The 24,786-nt window shown below is 37.1% G+C and overlaps 1 protein-coding gene across 1 annotated transcript in view; it reads left to right on the top strand.

Annotated features, from left to right (window-relative positions):
• Nucleotides 1-24,786, top strand: part of LOC118771825 (adhesion G-protein coupled receptor D2) — a 62,756-nt gene that overhangs the window by 15,877 nt on the left and 22,093 nt on the right. The window contains exons 21-22 of the mRNA XM_036519912.1: nucleotides 14,224-14,265; nucleotides 21,655-21,708. Coding sequence (XP_036375805.1) covers nucleotides 14,224-14,265; nucleotides 21,655-21,708 — 96 coding nt within the window. The remainder of the gene's footprint in view (nucleotides 1-14,223; nucleotides 14,266-21,654; nucleotides 21,709-24,786) is intronic.

Here is a 24,786-nt window from a genome sequence, read left to right as displayed (position 1 = left end):
TCCATAATACTACTTGACAATGTGTGTGTATGTGTGTGTGTGTGTGTGTGTGTGTGTGTGTGTGTGTGTGTGTGTGTGTGTGTGTGTGTTTGTGTGTATGGGCAAGAGTTCTACCTGCAACCTGCAATTCTGTTTTGGCTTTGGAACAGTAGGCAACAATTTATTATTCTATTCTGTGTGCTTTCCTTTTTTTCTCAAGCAAAATCCTAAATGTAAACATGATCACCTTACCCAAGCAGCAGCTCTTAATACACTGATTACTTTCTCTTTTGAATACTCTTTATGAACTTATGTACTATAAATACAGTCATGCTTCATGTATTCTTTTATCAAGGCAGAAATAAATAGCATGGGGTTTTCGCATGACCATGAATCGCTCGACCCTCTGTCATCCAATTCCCGTGTAGTGTCATTCATACCCTTACCACCATCCATTACCTGAACATAATGGACTTTAGGCCACACATCTGCTGTACTGTTTCTCTAACTTTGAAGAGAAATAGATGTTTGCAAACTTTTTGAGCTTCTGGTTTGGGAGCAGGTGAAGGCCAGACCATCTCAATGATTTAATTATGATTTTTACAGGTATAAATGAACAAAGGAGTTTTTTCCATTGAGTTTCCACTGGCTTCGCTTTGCAATGGTGTTCAAATCAATGTTTGTTAGTGAAGTTTTTGCTGACGTCAACCACAAGGGGGCACTGTCCTGCCAGCCCTTCTGGTTCTTGCTGGCACTGTGGTGAAACAAATTTATAATCATAATTTTGTGAAATAGCATTTTTAAAGCACGCTTATTCAGAATGAAAATGTACCATTTTTGATGCATCTTGAGTTAATGACGGGTAAAAGCCCAAGTGCAGGGGAATACAGTAATGAGCAGTAATCTGATTTCCTTATGTATGTAAATAATTTGTATTGACAGTGATGCTAATTAATGTTGGTAATCAAAACCAATAGATTTAATCATTGTATAAGCCTTAATTAAGTGATATGCTTTAATTACTTTTATTGATGAAATGTATTATTTGTGTGAGGGTAATACTGCACGTGTTGGCTAGTTCTTCTACATGCTCTTTGGGAGTGCAATCTATTTTCCCATCATTTTGACTATTTCTACTCTGTCCTGAGCCTGGGCAGTGGGTGGGTATGGTGGGAGGTGGGAGGGTTGGGGGTGATACTGAATGATATCTTTGAAACAGACAGTGTGTCTTTTTATCATGTTCCTGATTTCAGAAGTGTAGTCCACCTGTTTTAAAACACCCTTTCTGAATTGGCAGCTTCTGACTTGGAGTAGATGGGGCTTTGACAGTAGCGTCCTGTGTAGTTCCTTAGGTCAAAAACATTTCCCTATCAATATTCATTTTCATACCTGGCCCCTCATGCACAAGTGGTATTGATTGCTCTGGAAAGCGAACCCAGGGCAAAATGATACAAGGAAAACTGGCAAAAAGCAAAATTTGAATCCGTATTTGCAAAAAATGGCAAATACATGAGCACAGCAGTTAGGGGTTTATGTGGGAAATGTACAGGCATTGACCGAATGTGCAAAAATGTAGTGTAGAGACACTGATCTCACAATAGCAACAAATTGCTAGATCTGCATCCTTGTTGAGTGTCGTGATCAAGGAGGTGGCGGTAGACCACCAATCATGTAGAGGGTATAATTTGGAGGTTACTCAAGGTGTTTGGATTCAAATTGTCCAGAGAATGAAACACAGACGTCAGTGGTTTTTGTGAACAGAAAACTGGAGACAGAGATGGAACAATGGGTAAGGGAGTGAGGAGAGCTACGTCCACTTTGTCTGGCGCTTACATGTTTCTTTGTTTATTGAAATCGGAGCATAGTCTGGGGATGTTTGAAAAAGCTCAGTATTTTGACAGCACTTTAAATACTGGTTATTGAAGAGAAGCAGTGACACAATACCTACTCTCTCACACTTGACTCATTATAGCAGAGGATAACCCCCACAGGATAATCACAGACAAATCCTACACACATACCCTACCAACTGTGTAGTCCCCTGCTGTGAGCACATAGAAGTCACAGGCCTTGAATGCTGTTAGCAGTAGCAGGCCACTTTATGCGGGCGTCACAGAGCCCAGGAGCTTTCCGTCACAACACAGCGTGAGCATGTGAACAAACAGGCATTGGATGTAGCGGTTTGCGCAGGTTCTTTAGATTTATGACCTTCGAGATAAGCGTGCCTTGTGCCCATTAACTGTGTGGCGTGGCTAGTTGGTGGGCTGATGGTGATTGGCTGTGATTAATGGCTGTTGTGATAAGAGTGGGAAGACATCAGTAGCAGTTTACGCCACTCTCAGCTGTCACAGCTGCGTTGCCTCACCAGTCCCCTCCCTCCTCTCGGTCCCTCTCCCCCCCCCCCCCCTCGTCTCCCCGCCAGCGGGCCACCCCTTCCTGCCGGAATTTGGGAAGGCTGCCGGCATGGATGCCAAGATGCCTCCGCAGAGGGCAACTGGGAGAGAGCCATGTTCTCTGTGCACTCGCTTCACCTCTGTATTTCCCTCTCAAACAAAGGAGGACAGGCTTATTTTAAATCCCCGCACACTAAAACAACATGAATTCAGCTTCCCAGACAGGTGTCCACTCGCATGAACTCTGCTTCTCGGGGCAGTGCCAGAATCCCCACACCCCTCAGTGGTCAGATTACCAGGGAAATGTTTTTCATTTTCGATTGTTTCAGATCGCAGGAATGGTATCCCCCCTGGTATCGCCTAGCTTTTTAAAGGCTGCTCAAACAAACCCCCTGGTTAAATATTTCTTCCATTGCATGCAAACAAAAATAACCACTGTGTGAATGGCTCATCTGTCACCAGGAGTGAGTCGTACTTTCTGAAACTTGTAAAACTTTTCCCCTCTAGGCTCTACTCGGCTGCTTTGGTTCGACACTGTAGGCCACTGCTTGTTCTGACCATGGGTCTTTTTTAAAGATTTTGTTCCTAATGGGCATGAATGCGCACTGTCATACTGCTTACAAATACAAACAATTATATTCATAGACATTTTCTGTGTGAAAAGAGGAAGAATATGTGGTCAATGTGATAAAATTTATTAGAACCACACATCTCACTTACTGTAGATTATTTTGTATTCAGCAAGAGATAAATTATTATCACTGTATTGTACACATTTATTTTCATTGACTTAAACCACAAGAAATGTGGAAGCATTGCTTTGGCAAAAAAAAACAATCAAAACCTAAAACAGATGCACATTTCATTCAATTGATTGTTATATTATATGTATTGTTAATCTATTGTAGGTTTTATTTTATTTTTAAAGAAGTAGGATAATACTGTACAAGGTCTTTTTTTTAATAATTTATTGTTTAACAGTTTGTTTCTACCAACAATACTACTCTGTAAGCATATGCTATTTTCATTGTAGTATAACCTCTGTTTCAAGTGAGGAAATGGCAAGGCTGTACATATGCTTTTAAAATGGTCATTTAAAGTTTAAAGGCAGAATGTTTTTCAGTTTGATAAAATTGCTCCTGTTATTTATTTATTTATTTTTTACAAAGATCTACTTTAGTGAAAGAAACGCACGAGAAAGAAGCTATGTTGGGTATTTGAAAGTAGAAAAAGAATGATTATGGAATAAACACAGCCAGAATTAAGCTTAAATTCTGGGTGGATATCTGGCTGAGAAAATAAGCCTGCTGAATAATATGTTTCCTGTCAAGTGGATATATTCAGCCCTGCACACCTCCGTAGAACTTTTATTCTAAACCTACAGGCATTTATTTGCTTTAAAATTACTTGTCAGCTCAATTTAGTAATGTCTTGTGTCATACAAAAGCAAACCGTGTCACGCTATACTGGTAGGAGCCTGTGGATCACATGACTAGGTAGTGGTGACTTCATGACCCCTGTTATAACAACATGACCCCCTGCTCCAACAACAACAACAACAAAAATACACATGTTGAACACTGACCATTCTATTTACAAGTGAACCACTTTGCCCTCTCTGCCTGCTCTGGGCTCTCTGCTGTTAGCCCGGTGGTTGGCGAAGCCTTGCCACAAAGCAGATCTCTAAATCTCTTTTAATCTAAGTGCAGTGGACTGTTTGGACTGCTTTGATGTATAGTTTGCAGATAATTAGTGAGAACTGGGTCAGCATGGGGCAGAAAAAGCCTCTTTTTTGGTAAAGGCTGTCAAATACACATGCCAATTTGCAAGTGAGCTATTTGCTTTCTGCGTGGAAATTAAACAAAAATAAACATTGATGTTTTATTCATATTTTTCTGTTGGTAAAGAACCATTTCATCACAAACTCTAATGGTATGGCACTGCTATTGTAAAATTAATTCTATCATAGCCAAAAATTTTATTTTATATAATGTACAGTATTGCAATGAAGTATTAATATTGTAATTTCAAATTATATACTCATTTTTCATGAACTTTTTGTCCAACTGAGTGCTGTGAATGAAGTGCTGAAACCAAAGCTGCATTCTTTACAGATGGATAAAGCTGTAGATTGCAGAGCTTTGCAGAGTTTTGCGAGCACGGAGCAGATAGGAGAAAAAAGGAGGTCTACGGTTGGCTCCAAGATATTGTTTGGCCTCTTACCCTTTTGCCCTTCCTGCGTCTCAGTGTTACCATACAGGAGACGTGAGTCTTGGAGACGCTCGCTCTTGTGTCATTTCCTTCATGGTCTGCTATGCCGCTTTTCCTTAATGAGTGTTTACAGGAAAGTGTTGATTCGTATTAATCTGGTTTTTGTCCTCTGGTTGAAGCGGGCGGTTGTGGAAGGTGGGAAAAGTGCTGTGTCTGACAGCTCGGCACGCAGCAGCCAAAACGCTGTGGCCTGCTTATATTGAACAGATGTGGTTCGGAGTTATTATTTCTAGTAATTATCATCATTAAGTGAAAGCATGTGTCAATCAAATGCCTTTTAAACAGGCCTGATTTGGACAGAATTGTCGTAAATCTCAGTGAGCTGAAGTAAGTTAAGACTGCCATTTGTCTCATTAGCAGATAAAAGAAATGCCAATCAGGATGTGAAATGGTTACATAAGTATGGCTAGTTTAATGTTTTTAGTGGTTTGAAATGATTTAATCAGATTTAACGTTTTCCAGCAAATCATGTAAAATAATATAAAAAGTGTTTAATTCCAAATTACATTATTAATATTTTTTAGTTTTTATTTGGCTTGCTGCATGTAAACAAAGTCGTGACAAAGACATTTTAAGGCGGATGAAAGCGGACTGAAGTGTTGCAGCATGAGATTCTTGTGTTTTGTCAAAGAATGGGACACCAATACTATGACACAAAAGCTGGAACAAAGATACATGGAGTCTTCCCTCAAATTCAGTTTCTAAACTACCATTCATTTTCACTTTGAAGTCCTGTGGTCCATAGTAAACTGTGATTGCATGTGACACTTGCACAGACTCCTACTTTATAATGATTAATACCGCTGCAGAGTGCCTTAACCATGTGTGGCATTAACCTCAGCCCCACTCACCACAGGAACAGAGGGGAAAAAGCATCCCACCCAGGAGTGCCTATGAAGGAAATCTCACTCCTGTGGAATACGTGCAGCTTATTTAACATAGCTTTGAGACTGAGGGACCAACAGCACAATGTTTCATGTCTTCTTTAAGAACTCTATATGAGGTGTAGAGTGGATTTAGTTTTGTTGGCTGTGTGAGAGATGGCTACAACTAGTCAGGCTGAATACAAAGGGGAAGAATGAGAAGTTTCTGCAGATTTGCTTCAGTGGAGTTTAAAAACATTGTATTTCATAGTAGATGCAAGTTACACGGACATTAATGCACACACACACACACACACTCACACACAAACATGCACACACTTGCACACACGTACACAGGATGGAGAAATGATTGATTTATTTCATTCTTGCTTTCATACACGCTTCAAACTAAGCATGATAAAAATGACAGCATCTGCTCTTGACACCGACATCATCAGAGCGACTAAAGTAGTGTAATCTAATTGTGTTTCAAGATGTGAACATTCAAGATATCCTACCAAGTATTATGAAAATACAAGGTGTTAATGCGATGATAATGTGAGCCCTCCAAGATATTTTCCTGTTAGGTACAAAGTCTTCATTCCTCAGTAGAGGGCCAGCACATGGCACAACACCCGCCCTATGTTCGTCTCCCATAACTCTTGTAAGCATTTCTCTTTCAGTGGAAAATGTGTATTAAAATATGTGGGTGATTGACAGGGGGATCTCATGCATTTTGACAAGGGGCATACAGAAATGTCAGGCGGATACCTAAGTATTTTTAATTAAACAGGTTTTTGGCATACACATCACTCTTTTCTCCCCAAGTTGAAAGAGTCTGGTTGACCCATGTGTTAAAAGTTTGTATCAATTTTCCCTGCATATGTTTTACTTGGCTCTCAAAACATACAATCCAAATTGTCTTGTTTTAAAAGTAGTTTGTTTATAGTTCATTCTTTCAGTCTTTTTCCACATATGTGCACCATAATTATTTTATGGTATATAGTTACAAATTCAGTTGAATATACTACCCACAGTCTTGTGAAGAATGCTGAAGAGTTCAGGAATAAAAAGGCAAAATAGGCGTTACAGTATAAGTGGATTTCATTTGTGACAAAAAAGTTAACAATAGCTATGGTTTGGAATGGTACTAAAATGTAAAGAACTGATATATTATTGCTTTGACGTGTTATTGGAAAGGCTCATCAATAACTTCTGCTCCTTTGATGTAAAATCTATAAACTATGTTCTAGATTAAATTGAGACCAATGGCAAAATGTTTTGAGATTTGTCTTAGGCAGCAATAAAGATGTGTCACAATTGATTTAATAGGGTTTTTCCATAGTCATTAAGTAATAATAGACATAATAAATGTGTTATTTTAAATGAGGTATAGATGACTATCATATCAAATTGATATTAGAAAAACAATTGGTGAACATGGTGATCAGATCTCTGTTTTCTTTTTAAATCACGGTCTTGTCTTATCAGTTCAAATGAGAAAGCTCAAAGGACAGAGATCCTGTCTTCTGCTTGGTCAATACGTGTTATTACTGACCTTCCAGGCAGAATTCTGTTGTGATTTGAAAGGACATATCTCATCTGAATTATACTGTGCACTGTATGTGTGTTTTGGATCTTCTGCAACAAAAAATTTCCATTTCAAATTTGAATTTCCAACAGCCTTGACTTTTAAGAGGATATGAATTCTTTACCTTGTGTCTGCTCCCTGAATTCCATCTGTAGAGAAAAAAACATTGCCTTGATGCATGTTATTTTTAAGGTATCTATTTATTTTACTGTTTATGATGAATTTGTGTAAAATGTGTAACAGATGCTAGCAAATTCAGTTGTATCTAATATAGTATAGATATGCAATATTTCAGATTTCTTATGAAAACCACGAAATGGATGATTTACACTGTAAATAGAAAATAAAATAGTTTTGTAAATAGTATTTTATTTGGTGTTACTCACCTGAAGGAAAAAACGCCCTTTGAAATATTAGAGTGAAATGACTTAGGTAACGTGTAACTGTTTATAAGGTATAAATATGTAATATCCAAAGGATGCAATTTTTTGTCAAATTTGCCGGCATTTTTGTTGTATACACCGCTGCACCAGTGGTAGCAGGAACATCTGTTTCCAGCTTGTTGTTCCTCTTGGCTGCTTTTCAATTGGATTTCTTCAAGCAGGTCCAAAAGCTGTCACCTCAGCCAGGCTCTGTTAGCTATCATCGCTGGCCCTATATTAAGTAGGTGTTTCAGGGCTAAGTTAATAACTCTCCTGCCTCTCTGACTGAACGCAGTCAGTATGGCCCCTATCTGTACAGCTTACGCATCCTCAGGGGTGGGGTTCGCGTGGTCTCAGATCCTCTCAGCCATTGTAGGTAGGACGGGGCGCGTGGCGTTTGGTCCGCCGTGACGTCCTCCGACGGCTCTCTTTGTCTCTCTCTTCTCTCTCGGCCAAACGTTGTCCTTATCTTGATGACCGTCTTGCACTTTTACTTTTGGAATTAAACTCGCAGCAGTATAAGTTTACAATGTCCTTCTCTTTCAGTATAAGTATCTTTCCTTACAGCCTATGAAGGGACTCCCCACTAGGATAAAGACATCTGACTTCGGTCTAAACTGAATGTCTGTCTCATAGCCTAATGGGGTACTATTTGAAAATAAACACCAAAGACTGAATCAAGTTATATTTCAACCCAATAATAAATTATTACATATTACATATCCTGAATTTCTATTACATGTCCTGAATGAAATTTTAAGTACATGTCTATCCAGTATTACTTAGAACAAGCCTGCTGCATTATTATTTGATGAAAACAGCTGTACACCTGTAGGTTTCTTTTTTTCTTGACGTTAATTTTATTTTCAAATTTTATAATAAAAGTTTATTTGTTTGCTGTTGGTATCAGAATAAAGTTTAAGCTCAGAGATGCATTTACTGTTACCACACCAAGTTTTCAATGTAAACATACTACTACTGGAAAACTGTTACTAAAATGACGATAAAGTTAACATTATATAGGAGAATGATTTGAACATGCATTTTATTGCATGATACATTTGTTTTACTCGTTAATGTTTATGTATTTCAAAATGCATGTAATATAATTATGTGTTTTATTGTACTTTTTAATTGGCTTTTTCCTTAATGGCACAGATCAAAGACACGGCATCAGATTGTATTTTAGGTAATGTTCTTAAGTAAAATATTGTGCATTCACATACATACAAAAATTCTGTCTGCGCTGACAAAGGGACCGCTGCATCACTCTTATAAAAGTAACAAATTTAATATAATATGAGGGTCTGTGATGCATCAACTTTAAAGCTGTGGCTGACATCCAGGTTCTTTTGAAAGGCTGCGAGCAGTTAAAGTGAAAGTTGTGTATACAAGATAATTAAACTGTTTTTGCGTAAAAGGGTCAGAGACATTAGCAGGTCTTTTGGAAAAAAAAAAGTGTGAACTTTTTCCAGAGCATTTTAACCTCTTTGTCTCTTATTTCCGTAATTGCTTCCACATGGCCTGCAACAAGGAATTTGCAAGTGGCACCATTCAAAAATTGGTGAGACTGACCTAATTCTATGTAAAGATAGAGACACCATTTTCTGTTTTTTATGTTGATCCATATGAATGGCAAAACACAGCAGCATTCACTTACGCAAAGCTATTCTTTTATAATCTCTATTGTTTTATAATTTTGTTGTACAGGAAACATAATTCATTTTTCTCTATTCTTGTCCAATACACCTCCTTCGGTTAAAGAGCACAGAGTATGTGTTAACTGTGCTTATGTAATGTTATATGTTATGCATATCTTTTGTTTCATGTTCAGTTTTTGTTCAGAAGTTTAGCAGGGACATATTGCTTTTCTACAAAGTCAGACTCCTCAGCATTTAAGACTGAATACAGCAAGCCACGGCAGCAGCAACTACCAAAGTAGACATGGACATCGTCCGCTTGCCCTCACTTTCCTCTACTTGGTGGAGTTTTAACAGAGACAAAACAGGGAGTGAAAGATGAAAAGCTTACCCGTAGTGCTATACAAATGAATATGTATGCAGTCATAGCAGACGGCATTAAATTAATAGTCAACTGTGCTGGCTAAGAACATTCTTTTAGTGAGCATATTATTTCCTTAGCACGTGAGGTTTTTCCCCCCTTTTCTTTCTCCTCAGTCTTCGAGACTCGTGGATGAAGGACATCAGTGAATGTAGCACTGTAAAGGAATGTTGTATTTCAGTTATGAGATGAAACAGTGATTCACTGACACATTGATGTCTGCTTGAGTGTTCAGTCTTTGCAGTGATACAGAAATGTTTTCCGAATCAAATTTTGGTAGAATGGTTTTATAAGTATTTAAAGTGTCCTATAAACACCATGTTTAAAATGATGAAACATACCGCTTTCGGTCTTATTTATTACTTTTAGTTTGTTCGAGGCTGAGGAAAAAGTGTATGCTAAGATATTTTTTATTTAAAACAAGAGACAGACTCATATCAGACTTTGAAAGACATAATTTCAATGTAGTTGGCAGATGTTTCCTTAATGACTAACATATGTTTCAAACACAGCCTTTACTCTGTCTGGTATACTGTTGTGCAGCATATGAGTTACATGTTACATGTTTATCTGTTTGTTTGTTTTATGGCTCTATAGATTTCTGAAGTCTAAGATAGTTATAATGGTACACATTTAGTTTATGCTGTTTGCTATGATGCATTAATTTTTGAGGATATGGCTCATGTAATGTACAGTAGTAAACTTTTTTAAAGTGTGCAGAGAGAATAAAGTAGCAGTTGAATGTACAGTACAGTGCTGGTTTCTGTCTAAACATACATAACTTTGTTGAAAATGTTTGGGTGGTTGTGCTGACATTCAGAGGGCTCTGACCATTGGAATGAACTGTAAACAGTTAACTAAGTTTGAATGCTCTGTCAACTGCCGTATTAATTGAGGAAACCATATATGCCATGTTGTTTTAGCTAGTACGAGATGATATGTGACTTCTTTTTTTGATGATTTTGAAATACAAAATGTAAAATGCAAAAAAAAAAACAAAAAACAAAAACTAATAGCAGCATGCAGAAGTAGTTTAAAATTGTATTTTTGTAACGGCAAAACAAAAGGCTATGCAAGACCAGCTGTTTGCTAACTTAAGTTACCAAACTTCAGTGTTTACGTGAAGTATAATTTAGTTATAAGGATATTTATGTTTAAAAATAAGCTAAAAAAATTAGCAAAAACTCCTTTAGGTTCTGAGAAGTTTCAAGGGGTTTTACTTACAGAGGATAAATTCAAAGCTGAAATCATGGAAATATCTTCATGGGCAGTTGTGTATTATGAATCTGTATTATTTCTTTGCAAAGCTGCATAGGTCATTTATGTTTACCACAGTGGTGAAGACTTAGGCTCTGAGAAGTGGACATTTAGATGTTGGGTGAGTCTGAGAAATTTGCAATTGGATTTACACGTAGACTACCGTGTATTTCAAATGTTAGGATTAATATCAAATTATGATTTATTTTAATAGTGCTCTGACAAGCAAATATTTATTTTTGTTTTAACAAAACTCTCATGTTTTTGTTCATTGTACTCTACCATTGTCAATATTTAAATGGAATCAATCTGGATATCCTGAATTTTGAATTTAAACTCCAACATTGTGCCGCAGTTGCCTTGCAAATGAATCATTAGGAAGGACATATGTTTTGATGCACTTAATTGATTGTTATATGACTCAATAACAATATTTAAACTTTATTGTGAAACTGTCTTTGTTTAATATCTGGCTACACACATTTTTGTAGGGGTAACAAGTACAAGGTGTGTTTATGTTTTGGGAGTAACAGGAATTATCTTCACTGTTCAAAAAGTAAATATCTTTGTGAAGAGGTCCTGAAGGTTGGAGCTGCTGTGAACAGTGTCTGACGTATAGTATGCATGCACCCAAATCATACATCGGGATTAACCTGATGGACGGGCTCTAAACCTTTGTGACTTCCTTCCATCAGCCCTCGGGTCTGAGGTCCATTTGGTACAGAAGTGGTGTCAGAAAGCCTTATATATTTTCTGGGGAAAATAGAAAGCTGCCCTCCACTCTCCTTGCCGAGACACTGTGTCCCCTTAATCATAGTTTTCATTTCAGTACATTGAAATTTCTGTTACCAAGGACAACATCATAAATAAAAGGGTTTGTGAAATTTTTACCTGCGGCTCTCTAACTTTGTGCATTAGGGGTAAAAGAAGAAGAGAGGTGGTCAGCTGTGAAAATTTATAATCATTTATTACATAGGGCTGGAGCACGGAAGTAAGTAAAAGCATGAAGGCACACATCCATAAACTGGAGCAGGGGGCCCTAAATGAAAAGTAAAGTGAATTTCTGTATCTTGTCACAAAATAATGAGGAGCTAGGGCTCTTATTCATTGTAGTGTACAATGCATTCACTCTCAATCGAGGTTTAGCAGTAAATGCTTCCCTGATGTATAGCCTCAAATTTGAAAAGAAATATCTGTGCTCAACATTATATGGAGGATGGGTGAGGGGAAGGTTTATAGTACACTTCCATACTGTTACCGTTTGTTTCCTAATGTCGGAGCAATATTTCACCTGAATACATTAAACATGACCTCCCTTCTTGTCTTTACAAAGCATTAAATGCCTGTTGTCACAGGGAGTTTTTTTTAATGTTGACTTTGCTAAAAGTTGGTCATAGCTCACTGCAGTGTGTTGTTATTATTATTATGAATTTGATGTTTTTGGTTCAGTATGTGAATCAAAAAAGAAACATTTTTGCTGGCTTTTTCTGTGTCTGTTACATGTTCAGCTGTTTCAGGCTGTTTTCTTCCTACTTTAGTTTATTAGATTTCTCAAGGGTGATGTATATTTTCTGAACACATTGTTTCTTGGCTTTAACTTTTTTTTCAAAACATACAGTTGTTTCCTAATTAGTTTGCTTGTAACTAATTTATGCATTTTGTTTGATGTATACCAAGACATTGAAAACAACTATGCCAATCCTTGCATAAATTTGTACCATTTTACTGCAGAGTTCAAAAGAAATAGGGATGTGTTTAGGAAAACATACAATGCATTTAAATAATATGTTCCAGCTAAAAATTAATGACCTAATATTTTAAACAATCCATCATGTTTTGATGCTATTTATTTTTAACTCAATTATATTCTAATTGATCATTTTTCTTAACAGTAGATCGATGTTTGTCAGCCTCCTTCACAGAGAAGAACAAAAAATATAATTAAAAATAAAGAAAATGATCAAAAACATGATAATTTAATTTGCAACGCTAAGTAGGAAATTGCAAATTTAATGCAAAACAATAGGACATATGTTGCAAATTACCTCCCACAGTCTGTATTGATTTCATTTATGAGTTGCTAATACTTCTTCTCACTGAATTACTAAAACACTGACCTTTAAATTTAATATTTAGTGTTTGGGCAACAATTAACCCTATATGAAAAGTTTCATTCTAACAATACATAAATCAGTTTGCAGAGATGAATGGTCTCAGTTCTTAGCTGCCAAAACATGTCAGTAGTTGGGGTTCATATTTATTTCAAGAAAATTGTTGTTGATTTGCTTTTTCCTGTAATGTGGACTAGGTTTGCAAAATGAAAATTACAAAAGTGCTAAGCAACCATGAGAGACATTTTCAGAAATATTGGATTTGGGAGAATGTGGGGAGGCGCTTTTGCAGAGAATGGGGTTGGCACTTGGAATGGGCCACCAAATCATGTTGTCAATGGTGATGCATCGGGATCTTTCTCTAGCAAATTGGATGTTCCAAACTCTCAGCTGATTGATGGCTCATCCATGTCACCTCACTATTGTCATGAGAGGAGAGATGAAAGGGAAGAAAAAAAAGAAGTACAAACTATTCATAAAGTATGAATATCAGAGTTACCACAGCTGACCGAGGTTCAGTTTGTTCTAGACAGGGGCAGGCCAGGACATGATTAGTCTAATTTTTTTTCCTGAATTTTTATGTTCACGTATTAAAACACTTTCAAACTTGTTCTTTGTCAATACCACCCCTTACCTATCTATTAAAGATGGAGGATTGCATTATGGATGAAGGTGAAGGCAGAGCTTGTACATTCAATAACAACAACAATAAAAAATAATGAAAAATTGCTACTTTTTTGCCACCGAATGTGTTCCCGTACAAAAGCGCTGTTCTCCCAAGGACATTCCATTCTTGCTCTTTCAGTAGCCTACTAGCTGCAGTTTTTTGTGAACTTGAAATGTCTTCCTTTATGTACCCTTTCTGCCATTATCCTTTCTCTTGTTCTCTAGATTATTCTTGTTTAGGCCGACGGTTGTTGGTCCACTCCTACATTTGCGCTGTGTCCTCTGCTTCTGAGGGAATGTATATTGAGTATAAGCACTTGAAGCTGAAATATTTCTTTTTCATAAAGCCCAGGGAACCTTGGGTTAAGGCTTTGATTGTTGTAAGATGAACAACGTGCTCCAGAGATGCCTTGGCAAGTTTGGACCACACTCAACCAACTGAAAATTATTTTTTGAATTGATTTTTAGTGGCACTAGGATTAATAACTGGGTTTTGCTGGGGCCTTTGTTTCTAAGTAGGAAAAAATTATGTATGTGTATATATACATATAGAGCTGGAATGATGAAAGATAACAGTAACAGCTTTTTCCCTCCGTTTTTGTTGTGCAGGGTCTCTTCATCTTCCTGATATATGGGGTGTACAACACAGAGGTAAGTCTGCACAATGTCTCAAGGCTGACAGAGTGAATGAGAGAAATGACAAGTTTCTGATCGCACTAACTAAAGGGACGAAGTGGCTTTCCACATGAGTGTCCCACTGCCCTTCATGCTTGGACTAACTTATATGCATCCAGCTTCGCCATTAAACACTGACACCCTGAGTAAAGAGCCAGTCATTTCTCACCAACATTGACTAATATTTCACTGCCTCTTTAAGTTTTTAAACTCATGGCCCTCCATTTAACATTTTGACATTAGTCTTTACTGGCCTGGGAGATTTTGCTCTTAGTCTATAGCAAAAATATGCAGGGCAGCAAGGTAGAAACAAAGACTATTTCACATTAAAATGACTGTTATTACCATTTAGATTCTCTTGGAAAAACAGCTGTAACTGAAAAAAACTCTCAGATTTAATGGATGAAATTCACTGAATTTAATCCTTCTTGCTTGCTTTAGTTATTTTTATGAGACTGTATAAATGTTAATATAAATAGCTTATACATAAATATTCTTCATCTCCGTTCTTTCATGTATGGCAGTTTGTAAGAGCGTACAAGACAGTGTTCTTTAAAACCTAATGCTCTTCAGTTGAAAACCTCCATTATATTCTGCATGAAATGACACATAATCCTTAGAAGGAAAAGTTCATAGTATTTTCAGCTTTCTAGAATTAGGTTTTTTCATTTATTAATGTCAAAAGGAATACATCTCCTCCTTTTCTAAACTGGGTAGTTGTTTCTGACCCTTGGGTGTGGGGTGAGAATGTAATGAAATTAGCTGTTACATCTTATCAAATGATAAATATGCTGATTCGACTTAGTTCAGGGAGTAATACCAATTAGGTTATTCAGTTATCACCCTACCATGCGTGTAGCCTTCTTGTACCACACAACTAAAGTGGGGCTGAGCCAGGTTTTTACTTTGATGGAAGACATGTTTATTAGGTTGCTCCTGGAAGTTGTTTTGCTGGACCATTCTTCTGAACCAAGGGAAAGTGGTGGGGCGTCATGCATCAGATGATGAAATCTTCATAATGGGACATTAAACTGATCTCCTGACTTTCTGTCATCATTAATGATCATAAGACACTTGGCAAAAGAGCTGAGGTGTTAATGCTAATACACAAGTTGTATTTCCAGTCTGGGGTTGTCTTAAAGTGATTTCACATATTGTGTTAGAATTAGAGTGGTCCTTTGTCTTTTGTCAGGATGTGAGGATATTGTAAAACTCTGCAAATTTGGACTCTTGTGCAGGAAGTTCTGAAGGGAGGCATGTGCGATCCTCCAATACATCACTCACCTGCAGCTAACAGCTAACTGCTATACTCCACAAGACCCACAGTGCACTACAGGAGAGCCAGTGGAAGATTGGAGGATTTGGTATTCTCCTTGATGACAGCTTAGTAACTTACAGGCACCTGACAAAGAAATAACTGTTTTGACGATCGCTGTCGGCGCTTATTCTAACAAATATTTCGTACAAAGACAAATTCACATTTGTTATTTACAAAATATGTAAATAATTTGCAAGACATTTTGATTTCAAAACTTAGATTACAAATACAAACTTTTATATTGTTGACACCTTCTGTGGTGAATAAAAAACAGCCATGCTTGCTGAATACACACACTATGCTATGATATCATTCTGGTCAATGCTGCAGCCTTTTGCTACTCAACGTCAGCAAACTGGACGTGTCCACAAATTGAGGGGAATTTAGTTTTTAATTAACGTGTACTTGGGCAAAAAGCCCTGCTGTATATTTGGGCCAATATTGTAGTTTTACATATGATCTTAACATTACCGCTAATACTGTATATGCTGCCCAGAAACAATATGGTGACACGTGATGCCAGTGACTTTGTCAGAAGCTGTCTTTGTTTGCACCTGGAAGATCACAGACCACACTACACAATGAGAATGATTGTTCTTTATGTGTAAGTGAATGTAATAAATTGTGTACATAGCCATTATCACCTAATTAGTTAATATATTCAATTTTGATTTATTTTTATGTTAATCTACATATTATATATGTATTTAGTATATAGATTTATAGATTTATAGATTTATGTACATTTTTATAATGAATATCTTCCTCTTGAATAAGTCTGGCACTAGCTGGCTTCTGTCTGACTTCTCCAGAACATAGAATTGAGCATAAACAACAACAATTATAACTTTCAGCAAATGGATTTATATGGCCCATTCATACTAGATTATTCATTATACTCTAGTGTGGAATGTGTAAAATACATAGTAGTTTTAGGTGCTGAGGCGAAATATGTGCTTATACAACAGTAAATGTTACGCAAGTGTTTTTGCATGCAACAGCCGAAATGAAGTGTATGCTTACAATGCAGCTGTTTCAAACTGTATCAAATTGTGAAAGCACTGTGTCGATGTAGCCATTTAACTACCATCTTTACCACAACCAATTTCAGTCCTTCTGAAATGCAGGACATAATTAAAAATTATGCAATATACCTCTATATTTTTAGATTGGAGAGGATACAATGCAAGCATGTCCTTTTTTAGTCTATTATATTTGTCCATTTGCCTTGAGCACAGATATGTAAATAAAACACAAGGTAGGACAAAGATTTATCCTTGCTCTCCAAAAAATACATGCAAAAATACAATGTTTTGACTGGACTAGGATTTTAATTCTTGAGGGGGATTTGTTTTGATTTTTAGAAATAAAGCTGTAGACTTATTGCGAAGCAAATTGAACACTTGTATGAAAGCCAGCAGTGTTATTGTGACAGAGTAGGTAAGGTCAGTGTCACACAGGCACTGAATAATGGGGCATGTGCCCCTCTTCACCTAAAGGTTTGAACATTTCCCAGCAAACAGGAGGCCAACAAGGTAAGGTGTCTCTCTGAAGCAGTGTTGCACGGCGGTTTTATACCCTTCACAACAAATTGTGAAGAGGTGTCCCTGAGTCATTGCACTACACTGACATAGCATAGGTTCAGAGCCGACCCTCCATATTGTAAAATAAATCATCGCCACATTCTTGCTTAAGTGGCTTTTTTAGCACATGGGAATCCATTTTCTAACCAAGTTCTCCTTGACCCGTGGGTCTTCACAATTTGTGAGCAACCCATGCACGCTTTATGCTTTTGAAACGGGTTTTGTAAATATAATATGTAATAATCTTTGCTTTTTCATTTTTTTAGGCTTCTTTTTTTCTTTCCTTGGTGCGGTTTAATGTACGGCAAAACACTACCATCTTAAATTTCACCTCTGACACTGAAAGGAAATTCTTTGCTAATAGAAAAATTGCAATAAACTGAATGGGAAGATCAAAGTTTAGTTTTGCAAATACTGTAGTTAAACAGGGGAGACAGAGGTAAAATTGAGTTTAATTGTTGTCTAAATAGAACATAAAAATACATACACTGTGTCAACACAAAAATGTTAATTAAGAGCAGATCCAATTACATTACATTATTTAGCAGACACTCTTACCCAGAGCGACTTCCAAATAAGTGCATCACTATGCTAAGAGTAGTTATCGAGAAGTATTACAAGGTCAGTAAAATACTTAGTTAAGTGCTAAACTCTATATATATATATATAATGATAACATATACACAAACTTGGGTTTTCCAAGCCACTTTGGCATTTTCCATTAAAGAGTGCAACTAGCATCTCAGTAAAGTGATGCATAAATATTGTGTATATTGATATTAAAGTATCCATGTGCAAATTACAATACTATTAAAATCTTACACTTCAAATCTTAAGGATGTGGAGGGTGAAACGCAGTTTGGTTCACCTGTATAGATAAATTGGACTTGCCTCGTATTAATTATTAGATCATCATTGTAACTGGTCATTTGAAATTAATTTATATTTAGAAAATAATAACTGAATCATATCGTTACACGTTCATAACATCGTGCCTGTCTCCTTTCCATTAGAGGAAAGACTGGGGATATGTATTATTAATGTCTCTTTAAAAGGGGATGGAAAACAAGGATCTATGCTGTATTCACTCTCGCAAATATAGTATTAAAACTACATTATGAGACAGCAGACAGACTAACAGGGAAAGCAAAATAGGTAATTAGCATATTATATGTATGTACGTATGGCTATATCACTGATTTTGGCCTCTCGCAAGTCATTATAGGAATTATGCAATTCACGTGATGTCTGAAAGAAATTTGGTGATCAGCGATCGCAGTTTTGGAACATTAAGCTACGTTAAGCGTTTTAGAATGTCCCCTTGATGTTCATGATATCGTAAATCTTGACTCCTGCAATAGTCTACTAATATTTATTTGTACAACACTTCACGTATTATTCATAATACCATTTTTCCATGTAATATATTGCATTACACCTTTGGGATTTGGAAGCATTTGAGGTAGGCTAGCTTGCGAACTCTAGTTGTTGTTGCCTGTTGTCGCACTTTAAAACCCTTTCGCACGTAACTGATTTTTCATGCTATGTAGCGTGCACGTTAGGCTACGTTACATGAGTCATTATGTTTTCATTAGCGTTATTAAGCTTCTCATAGTTTTCAGTTAGCATTTGCTATATTTTTTAACGTTAAATCGCTGTTTTCTCAAAGCTAAAATTAGCTAGAATTTTTCCAATCTATGTTCTAATTGCATCGGTTTTAGCATACGCGCTAAACAGCTAATCACACCGGTGTGGACGCCGTTGGCACACAAATGAGTACGTACTTCCGCTTACGCAGAGGACGTCAGTTGAATAGGCGGTCCTTCAATGTGGCCCAGGACACATTCGTGTTCACACTTCTAAGAGAATGTGGCCATATGTGGCCCAGACCACCTCCGAATGTGGTCTGAGCGATCGGAACTGGTCCTGGGTGCGTTCACACCTGTACTTAGCGCTGTCCACTTGTGATCGAATCACCCAAGATGCATGTTAATGCCAGGTGTGAACGGAGCCTTAGATTCAGACAGTATAACAAATAACACATAGCTCCCGAGTGCAGGCTGAGTTCTGGGCTTGACTCTAAGCTTTGTCATTTGCTGACAGTGGCCGCAGTAGCAAAACACAATTGTCTTTGTTCCACTGGATTTGGCTGGGTTTCGTAGATCAGGATTCCCTCGTCGCAGTGCTCTGCCACTGACGACGTCAGTGGAGATTCACCTATCCTCCATTCAGTATTTACTTCACTCTAGTGTACTGTGGGACATTTGGTGTGAAAAATAGCTGTATTAGAGGAATCCCTTCCCCTCACTTTAATGCGTCTGTGTGACTATAGACAGTTTCAGAGAGGTGAGCTTAATGAGTTTAATATAGTACAACTGGCAATTACAAAGCTTTGGGTGAAAATAGGGGAAAAGGCTAAAAAAAGATTTAATTACTTTTATTATTAAATGCAATTATTTTATTTTAATCTGTTTTTATTATACATCCATGTCACTTGCCTTTCTTTTACTGATACATGTTGGCCTGCAGTGCACAAATATGTATGCACAATTCATTTCTGCAATTTCTTTGATATTTCACTTTGTTGAAGCAACAATTTTAATTATAGGTCATGATTTTATATTGTTCATTTCAATTAGCTTTTCCCCCTCTCTGTCGACTTGTTATTTCTGCTTTGATGACCTTTCTTTGCTCAGTATTCCAAGGATGTCAGCAGGTGTTAAAATAAGCAGTACTTTCATATGGAAATGATGTTGATGAAAGCTTTTACATTGAAAGCACTGATTACATCTTTTCAAACCTTGAAAGCAGCAACATTGTAATAACATCAAAATAACCTAAAATGGGATCTAAAACTTTTAGAAGGTCTTTCCATCAGGAATAAAGTGCCATCATTTGACAATAACATTCAATATCTGTATTGTTAGTATTTGTGTCTGTTCATAATAGAAACCACATAATACTGTATATATCAGACAACATAGACATCAACTGTAATATGTAAAATATTAAACATTTAAAAGCACATATATTGTACATATACATATTGCATATTGTACATATTGCACATATAAGCTCAGGTTGCCAAAGGTCTTTGTCCTCTTCATTACCTACTTACTCAGCTTTGTCAGTGTTAAACATCCTCTTTATATTTCTGTTCAGGCCAGAATTTATGACATGCCTGAGTCTAATGAAGCAGTAAGACGTGCATATCCACTAATATGGGGGGTGGAGCTTTTGGCTAGTGGGGCTGACAGCCTAATTGATAAACTAAACAAAAACAAGCAAAGTGCTTGTTCTCTCTGAAAACAGCACACCCTCGCAAGTTATACCAGTGCCACCTGACACTCCTCATAGGAAAATCAGACTGGCTAATTGGATGCAGGAATCATATTTATGGTCGGCAGTCTTTTCAGGTGGGAGAATGCACTTTAAAATAAGGCTTTTGTGGTACTTTGAGAACACTGTAGATGTATCGTGCTGTAACCTGCCTCTTAGTGTAGTTTTTCAGAGGATAACCTTGGAACTGTCAACTGTTTCTGTAACAAGTCACACCATTATTGGTGTGCCTGTCTGTGGGTTCAACTTGCTTTGCGGACATCAACTGATCTTCATTTTGTCTGGTGAGATTGAGGGCAGCCACCCATACGGCAGGACCACATAGTGTGTTTAGAAAATGTGTTTTAAGCCATTCACGTAATGTCCACATTTGTTTAAAGCATTTTGATCTAACCTTTTTAGTATTTAATATGACCACTTGGATATGGCATATCTTGAGCTGATATAAAAAAAGGTAAGGATATAAAATAATTAGGCGCTGGTGTTACAAGCTGTTAAAATGTCGCAACATTTTTCAGTGCAGGGTGAAGTTGATACCACCCTGTTACAAGAAGTTCCTTGCGATCTCTACACTCAGGGCAGAGATTTAGCATTTACAGCCTGGCAAAGAACTGCATCGTTTTCATTATCAGCTGAAATGCAGTGTTATGAAAAAAAGTAATACAGTGAAACTCCTCTTTAAAACTGGCAGCCTGGAGTGTACACAGGTTATAAATGGATTCCAAATAAAAAGATGGGCTGCAGTGTCTGTTGTTCCACTACAGTACATCGGCTGCCTTGGCTTACTGGGTACAACTGCAATCTGTTCTGCTAGGGCAGTCTTTTTTTCAATAGCTTCATTTCTAGGCCACTCTGCAATGTGACAGATGATAGCTTAAAGTAGTCTCCTTAGTTTGCTGGGACTATGTGTCACTTTCAGGTCCCATTAGCCTTGACACACTGTAACATTTCAGTTTTCCATTTTGCTGTGCCTTTTGATTTAAAGCAAGGTACAGTGTTTTTCTTTCCTCATTTCCTATTCTTTATTTCAAATTTCATGGTTTGGCTGAGATTAGATGTAGAGAGGCACTTTTGGGTATTTCATCTGGTACGGTGTAAATTACAAATTGCTCTCTGCTGTTGCAGGTTCGAAGCACAATCAACAGAATCAAAGAAAGAAGAAGAGCTCTGAACTTCTCGGTATGTACCAGTGTGTGTGTGTTTGTGTTTAGAGGTATGTGGTGTATTTTTACTATGGAAATAAGATGTTATTAAAATAATATGATGAATTATTTAATTATTTTTGTATTTGTGACTTGCATGCTTTCATCTACCTTCCTTTAAAAATGTTGTTTTACAAATGTAGCGATCTTATCAATAATTGAATGTAATAACTTCATAACTATTAAAAACATCTCGATAACAGTTAGCACAGACATGAAACTTAGTGCAGAATCCCCTGCCTTTTAAGATTACCATTAGTCCGTTTGAGGGCTTAAGGTCTAATGATGTGATGACCGCACTGGAATTTGCTTTAAGTGTTCGTACAACCTTTCCCCATGAACTGTAGAAGAAAGTTGCACAAAATATGGTATGCATGACTTTGGAACGTTCCTCTTTGATTGGTTAACTTGGAGGGGCTCCACAGCTGCAGTAAGTCAATGGAATTACAACTATTTCAACTTCAGCTATAAAACTTTGAAGATGATGGTGTTGAAAATGACAATGACCTTGAAAGGTCATATGGTACAGCAGGATTGTGTGGCAAAATATTCACCTCATCTCTAATGCTTGATCACTGGAACCACTGTATATCACTGGTACATACTGGATTTTTTTTTGTTAAACAAAGATCTTCTCCCCCTGCTGGAAGTAACCCAAAGCCACGGATATTGCATGGACTTGGTTTGAATTGGGTGACAATACTTCTATTTTCACGTGACCACATATTATGTTCAGCAACACAGTATGTTTTTTGTTTTGTATTTATATTGTGTTCTTTTCTGGTTTGAAAGGTGTGTTTGTGCACCACATCACCTCTGTAACACCAGAACAGTGTTGAACAGTAAGCAGGCATAAATGGGGGTGACTTCCTCAGCATCACACAGGGGCACCTTAATCCCTGCAGCGACAACTGTACTGTGTGTTACATGCTTCTAATCCTGGGTGAGCTGTCCCTTGACATTAAACTGTCAGACCAGTATTTATTCCGGCCACTGATCCCTGAGATCACTTAGCCCTGCAAAGTGCTTTAAAAGTAGTTAATAGCACCCCTGTTGTAACTTGTCCCTTATGAATGATCACATTAACTCCCTCCTGGGTTGTCATGGTTTATGGGATACAGCAGTTTGTCCCAGTCTGCCACCGCAACATAAGGTAATTTAAAAAGAAATGAGACCATTTCTAAAGGCAGATTGATTCGGGAATATCGTCTGTTCTTCCCTTTGACCCCTTGACAAGTTGACACTGTAAAGATTGGGACTTGTAAAAAATGACTGAACCAAATGCACCCAGGTTACTGATATATTGTGGGTCCGTATTATCATTGGGCCCTTTCGTGCTCTCTCGCAATTTTCCAATTTCAAAGTCCACATTGAGTTTGCCCATGCAGTGGATGTTTTAGGTAACATGCTTTTAGCACCATAAATCAGTCTATATATTGTATCAACCTATCTATCTCCATGTAATGCATATTGTTTTCAGATGCATCAGTATGGTGTTAAACATAGAATCAGGTATTGTATAGCAGAATTGTGAAAAGAAAATTGAAATAAATTAGGTTTGAACACCCTATGAAATGAAAATATAAATACAGCAGATATTGTACTTGTGTAAAAATGATAATAAGGAAACGATAATAAGGAAAACAGTGCACATATAAAAGTATGAAGGGCTCAACATTCCCAAACAATTTTGTCTCATGTGTGTCAGAATTTTTCAGGATTTCCAGATTTATGTTAAAAATGGATATCAAATATCAATATATAATTGTTTTTTGATTTTTCATTCAAAAATAGACAGAAGGCATACATAGACAATTTTAGTGAAATATGTTCAACATTGTAAGACTTGAAATAACACTGCCCCTGTTTTTTGTTTCCTATATTAAAACTGATGAGATTATTACTCATGTAAACATCATACAGCCTTTTTCTACCACTAAGAGGTTCTTTTAGCAGTTATTTATACACGTGCTCCTGTCTGCTGTTTCCCAGCTCCCTGTTACCTAGATGCTTGTTAACAACTGCCTGTTGACCCCTGTGACCTTCCATGTGTATACACAGTGCAAGATTGCTTTGTGAAATAAAGCTGTCAGTTGCCCCCAACCAAAAAAAAAATAATCTCCTTTCAATACCTGGAGTTCAGTACTGTGACAGGGCTGAAATATAGATTTAAATTGGAAAGGGATTAGATTTTGATCTTAATTCAAGTTTTGACAAGATATATACGAGGTAGGCCAGGGGGAAACCACATATACAGCATGTGTGTATTTCCTGGATATGTGCATGCAGGTTATGCCATAGAGCTCAGTCTCACTGGCATAACTTTGAATGTTTGTTTGGCTCAATGATGGCATGGTATTTTTTCCTGTACCACTCCATGTCTCATGGAAGAATGAAAGGTACTGAATGTGTTGAAAATGGCTATGGAGATACATTATTTTCTACTGCCATGGTAATAACTATGCTGGCATTTTGTGTTTTAGGGTATTTAATTGATATTATGGTGTGATTGTATACTTTTTTCATTTTGTTTGCACTGTATAACCTGCAATGAAACCTAAGTTGCTTTTTTGCCATTAGATGGATAAACAGTATCATGTGTATCTGTTTCTTTTTTATGAGAGAGATGTGTCAGGAACATTGGAACTTAAATCCTTAGAGTCCCCTCGGATATTGTGACAAAATCCAAATTAAACCAGTCAATGTCATGCTTTTTTCTTTTTTTCTGTTACTTTTGTCCATTGGAATGTACAGTAGTTGTTTACAGTGCTGTCGTATCAGTATAGAGGACACCTTGTAATTGACCACACTGAGCTGTCTGTTCAGTGATGCCATGATAACCTTAATTAATTTGTTCATGCTGGATGAATAGTTGAAATTGCAATGAATGTTTGAATGCTTGCGGTGCAGTGGTGCTTTTTGTGTTCATTGTTGTTGATCTGCAGAGTAGACATGGTCCAGTCCTCAAGAACTACATAACCGGCTTTTTTCCTCAATACCTCAGCTCTCATGTAATTGACTTAGATAAGGAATAATCTCATCTGCAGTTCCAGCG

Source organism: Megalops cyprinoides, chromosome 2 (genome assembly GCF_013368585.1).
Source record: "Megalops cyprinoides isolate fMegCyp1 chromosome 2, fMegCyp1.pri, whole genome shotgun sequence".
Lineage (NCBI taxonomy): Eukaryota > Metazoa > Chordata > Actinopteri > Elopiformes > Megalopidae > Megalops > Megalops cyprinoides.
The sequence above is the reverse complement of the archived record's forward strand: the minus strand, read 5'-3'. Positions and strand labels throughout refer to the sequence as shown.